The sequence below is a fragment of the Cryptomeria japonica genome, chromosome 2, assembly GCF_030272615.1.
Source record: "Cryptomeria japonica chromosome 2, Sugi_1.0, whole genome shotgun sequence".
Taxonomy (NCBI): Eukaryota; Viridiplantae; Streptophyta; class Pinopsida; order Cupressales; family Cupressaceae; genus Cryptomeria; species Cryptomeria japonica.
The window spans coordinates 7,831,443-7,836,585 of record NC_081406.1 but is presented as its reverse complement, the minus strand read 5'-3'; the positions used below and the strand labels follow the sequence as shown (position 1 = coordinate 7,836,585).

At 39.8% G+C, this 5,143-nt stretch overlaps 1 protein-coding gene across 3 annotated transcripts; it reads left to right on the top strand.

Moving 5' to 3' along the window:
• Window positions 1-818: 818 nt before the first annotated feature.
• Window positions 819-4,871, top strand: LOC131052319 (disease resistance protein RUN1). Of its 3 annotated transcripts, none has more exons than XM_057986949.2 (5): window positions 819-1,364; window positions 1,448-2,549; window positions 2,709-2,999; window positions 3,192-4,121; window positions 4,211-4,871. In XM_057986949.2, the coding sequence occupies exons 1-5, from the start codon at window positions 874-876 to the stop codon at window positions 4,706-4,708; spliced, it is 3,312 nt and encodes a 1,103-aa protein (XP_057842932.2). In that variant the 5' UTR covers window positions 819-873; the 3' UTR covers window positions 4,709-4,871. The 3 variants fall into 3 exon arrangements, with proteins under 3 accessions (XP_057842932.2, XP_057842933.2, XP_057842931.2); XM_057986950.2 differs by having other exon boundaries at window positions 820-1,364; window positions 2,706-2,999; window positions 4,220-4,871; XM_057986948.2 differs by having other exon boundaries at window positions 820-1,364; window positions 2,706-2,999.
• The last annotated feature ends 272 nt before the right edge of the window (window positions 4,872-5,143 follow it).

The window sequence follows — 5,143 nt, the reverse complement described above, 5'->3', positions numbered from 1 at the left end:
GAGATTTTTAAATTAATTGCATTATTAGTTAGATAATGTGCTCAAAGTTATGTTGCCAATGCAAATGTTGATAAGTAATGCAAATGTTGATAAGTAAACACTTTATTATACTTTATTATCCACATGTAAACTGTTGGTGTGAGAGATAATTACTGTTAACGTATGATGCTAGCAGATGGGAAAGGATGTTTAATTTCTAGAGAGCACAATTATTCTTTCAATATTTTTGGTCTGCAGTTAATAATTGAAACACTTTTCTCCTCTAGTAAACACTTTTTGGATTGAAAGAATTACGCACCCCATGTGCAGAGGATATTCTTATTGTCCAACTAAGCTCTAGTCTAACCTTAGTCTATTGTTTGGGTAAAAGTTTATCTTGGCCAAGTGATCCTACGCCCCTGCTTGAAGCTGTACAAAAATTGCCTTGGAGTGAAGTCGAACTTGGGTCAGTTTTTTAAGGCGGCTGATCAACCAAAGGGAAGCATAAAAAGGTAATTTTTTAAAGGCGGCTGATCAGCCAAAGGGAAGCATAAAAAATTGGAGTAATGGATATTTGGTTTGGATATTATCGTATGGCCATTCTTGAATCACTAAATAAAAAAGAGTTGTCGACCCCACCTATCCTGTCAACATTTAAGGGCGGCGGAGAAAATTTTGGAGTGAAAGATATTTGCGTTGACTAATTATCATGTGAAAAGCCATGGCTTGTAAGCCCAATGTGCATGCAATGTTCTAATCCCAACTTCACACAATATAAAACAGTATGATAACATAAAACTTAATCCACACTAAAATAAATATACCATGTACATTATACTGTACTAACAAAAAATATTATCTGTTCTCATCTTTGAGAAAAGTTGCAGACGCAACATGTCCCTCTCTAAGTGGTCTTCAGCCGACTCCTGTACTAACAAAAAATATTATCATGATGTTTTCTTGAGCTTTCGCGGCGAGGACACTAGAGGTTTTGCTGTTCAATTACATTCTGCTCTTGTTAAAGTGGGCATTGCTACCTTCTTAGACAGTAAAAGCTTGGAGAAGGGTGAATATATCTCCCCTTCTTTGAAGCGAGGCATTTCGTCAAGTAGAATCGGTATTCCTATTTTCTCCAAAAGATTCGCAGATTCGAAATGGTGCCTGAAGGAAGTAGGGTTTATGGAAGAGTGTCGGAAAAGAATCATACCTCTGTTTCACAACGTTTCTCCTTCGGATGTTCATAACCCGGATGGAGGCATATATGCAAAAGACTTCGAGGAACATGAAAGTCTGAAAACCTTCAGCCCTGAAGAAATCACTAAATTGAAAAGCGCATTACAGCGTATTGGCCGTGAACCTGGCTGGTCACTCGATCAAATTTCCGGGTAAGCCTCCACTATATGAATTTTTTTTCTTTCCAATAGCCATCTGTAAACTATGCCATTGATATTAGTTTACCCTTTTCCAGGGAGGAAACTTTGATTAAACAAGTTCGGGAGAAAATTGTGAACATATTACTTTCAGAGAAGGGCTGTCTGGACATTCCAACATGCTTTGGTTTAGACTGGCAAGTGGAGCACCTCTTGAGATTACTAAACAGAGCAGATCGTCAGAAGGAGGTTGTGAAAGTGGGTATACATGGGATGGGCGGGGTGGGCAAAACAACCCTTGCCAAGGTTGTTTACAATCGACTCTTATACTCTCGGTTTGGATTGCATTGTTTTGTACTGGGTGTGGGAGAAAGATGTGATCAGTTAAGTGGACTTGTAAAGCTGCAGACCCAGATGATAGAAGATATCACACCATTCAGAGACGAAGTAGATCATGTTGATAGAGGTAAAGCTCGCCTGCAACACTTTCTCAAGGGTAAGAAAATTCTCCTCCTGCTGGATGATATTCAAAGTTCGGAGCAGCTAGAAGCTTTGGGGGGGAATTTCACTGACTTCGGGGAAGGCAGTTGTTTGCTTATTACAACGCAGAATCAACAAATTCTAAAATTGGCCAAAGTTGACGAAACTCACGAGGTGAGGGGGCTTCCTCACGAACATGCCATGGAGTTATTCAAATTATATGCTTTCCCTAACTCCTCTTATCCAGAGGGAGAGCTACAAACTCTAAGCAACACTATTGTTAGTGCCTGTGAAGGCCTTCCTCTTGCCCTCCAACTTCTTGGGAAAACCCTGGCTGGTGTGGCCGATAGAAATGTTTGGAAAGGCATGGCAGACAAGTTAAAGTATGAGCCCAATATGCAAAAGATACTTAGAGCCTCCTACGATATCCTTGTTTCCTTTGAGAAGGAAATGTTTCTGGATATTGCTTGTTTTCTTACAGGAACGGACAAAGAAATTGCTATGATATTTTGGGCAGAACTGAATCAGAGATGTCACGCATCTCTCAGAAATCTCTTGCAAAAGTCCTTGGTAAACTTGGGCCCTAGTAATGAATTGTTGATCCATGGCTGCCTCAAAGACTTGGCAAGAAATTTGGCAAATGAAATGAATTCCCAGCCCCACAAACGCACAAGACTATTCGATCAGGACGCAGTCCAGTATGTTTTACATCGACCCTTGGTATTTAGCTATTTCTCTACATCCTGTCCTATTACAAGTGTTCTACTTTGAAAAAAAATGTTTAGGTTGTTATTTTATGTTTATATCATTCATGATAACTAAATTCTGCTTACACTGGAAGTGAGTGATATCTGTGTAATTTTATATTGAATCAAGGAGAAGGCCAAGAAAGTGCGTTATCTTTGCTACGAGCCCAAGGAAAGGAAGACAATGGAGGTAGACATGTTCATGCAACTGTACAACTTGACGCTGCTTTGGCTTTCAAATGTTGTGATAGAGGGACACTTTCCTGAGGCATGCTACTTTGACGAATTAAGATGGCTAAGATTGACGAGATGTTCATCAATACGGCTACCTCCGGGAATGAACCTGAACAAGCTTGTTATTCTGGAGGTCATCGATAGCCAGATTGCTCATCTCTGGGACGAAAACACAGAAGAACATCCAAACGTAAGGCATACATATCTTGTCTATCTCTTTGGTGTAAGGAAATTAAGGGTTTGGATTTATGGATAACAATCTATGTTCTTTGTTTCCGTTTGTATTTATTTTCTCTGTATTTTGTGTTTCTTTGCCTGAGTGCAAATCTGTTTAATCTCTCTGTTCCAAGAATCTTTCATGGATTTCATGATGTTTGAACAGATACAACTTGGAAAACTTAAAGTGCTTATTTTGAGTGGATGCGTGTCCCTAGAGGAGCTTCCTGCTATTCTAATCTATACCCAGTTGCAGATCCTGGACTTGCATGATTGTCATTCACTCAGAAGCCTGCCCAATACGCTGGGAACCCAGTTGCGGATCCTGGACTTGCATAATTGTCATTCACTCAGAAGCCTGCCTGATACGGTGGGAAACTTCCGTAGCTTAGTTTCTCTCAACATGAAAGGCTGTGGTGTTTCTTGTTTGCCTGAGGATTTCGGTATGCTTTCAAGTCTGGAAGAATTGGATCTGTCTTGGTGTAAGAATTTGCGCAATCTTCCAGCTAATTTTGGCAATCTGACTCGGTTGGAAAGATTAGATATTCATCACAACCCTAAGCTTACAGAGTTACCGGGCACCATTGGCGGCCTAAAAGCTTTGGCGTATCTGGATGCCGGCTACTGCCAACTGTGTGATGATGGACTCCCAGACGGAACATTCGAATTGTGTTCATTAAGAGTAATCCATCTTGAGCAAAACGGATTTTGCAGTCTCCCGAGCGGCTTAGAAAAGTTAAGTGCACTTTGGGAGCTGCATTTGGATGGGTGCAGCAAGCTTTCCAACTTGCCAGCGGTCCCGCCATCTTTGGAGATGCTGTACGCCCGCGACTGCGCTCGTCTGGACAATTTATCCTGCTTGTCCGGATTGACGAGTCTCATTCGATTAGATGTCAGCGAATCACGTCATCTGATGACGCTAGCCGGGTTAGATTCTTTGCAAGGATTAACCACGTTAAGGTTAATGGGGTGTCAGAATATTTCCACCGACACACTGGGAAACTGTTTCCAGGATCTCAAATCTTTGGAGAGTGTTTTCTTTGGCGGGCCCGGCGTCTCCAGAGTGCAACTCCAATCTTTCTATGATTCCCTTCAGGTAAATTCTGTATGATAAAATCGTCCAACTAAAGGGCTTGTATGATATAAAAAAGGACAGCTGATGTCTAAATAATTAACGTATATCAGTATTTGCAGGCCATCTCTTTCCAAAACCAATGTCTAATTTCAAGTCAAGTGATCAAACCAACCTGGCATCATACCGAAGCAAATGGACAGAACGGGGAGAAAGACATTTGTCTTGAACTATGTGCAGATCAGAATGAGATAAAATATTGTGCAGGATATATTGTTTGTTGCCTTTCCCTGGGCCAAGTCTTTAATCAGGAAGGTACGAACAGACTGTGCTGCAGCATTGACAGGAAGCACAATTTAAGGCCACGCGAAGTGATCCACCCAGAAATAGGTAATGGAGGGGAAGATGTGTTGGAAATACGTGTTGTTCGAGTAGAGAGTAATTTAAACTTCAAGTGGCTGAGAATGGGAGATAGACTGACCGTGAATGCATGTTCTGATCATCAGCAATGGAAGGCATGTTTCAAATTTTTGATGTATGAAGAAGCTGATGCAACTTATTCTCCTGAGGAAGAAAAATGGATCCCTACTAAAATAACATTTGGTATGTGAAACAGTTCTGTTTAAATGAGCTATATAATGATTGATACCCTTAATGGAAGGGAACTCTTCTTTAAATGTATATTATGTTTGTTTGAAGGCCAAAGTCAAAAGAATGTATTGTTTAAATAAATTTATAAACTCTCTTACAATAAAAATAATCAACACTTGACCACTTTTTACGACAATAAAAATAATCAACACTTGACCACTTTTTACGACACAAAAAAGTTTATTGTAGCCTAAGACGACCTGCCTGGTCTTATTTATTCTCTTTGTCTGACCATAGTACTGGAACCAGCTATTATTTGATTCGTCATCTTGCATTTCCCTTTTTAAAGGAAAATTTACATTAAAAAAATAAATAAATGGAAACGTTTAACTTTTTATAAGTTGTGAGAATGAAATGTGTATATTTTTTATTTTTATTTTTTTGTCTCGAATGTC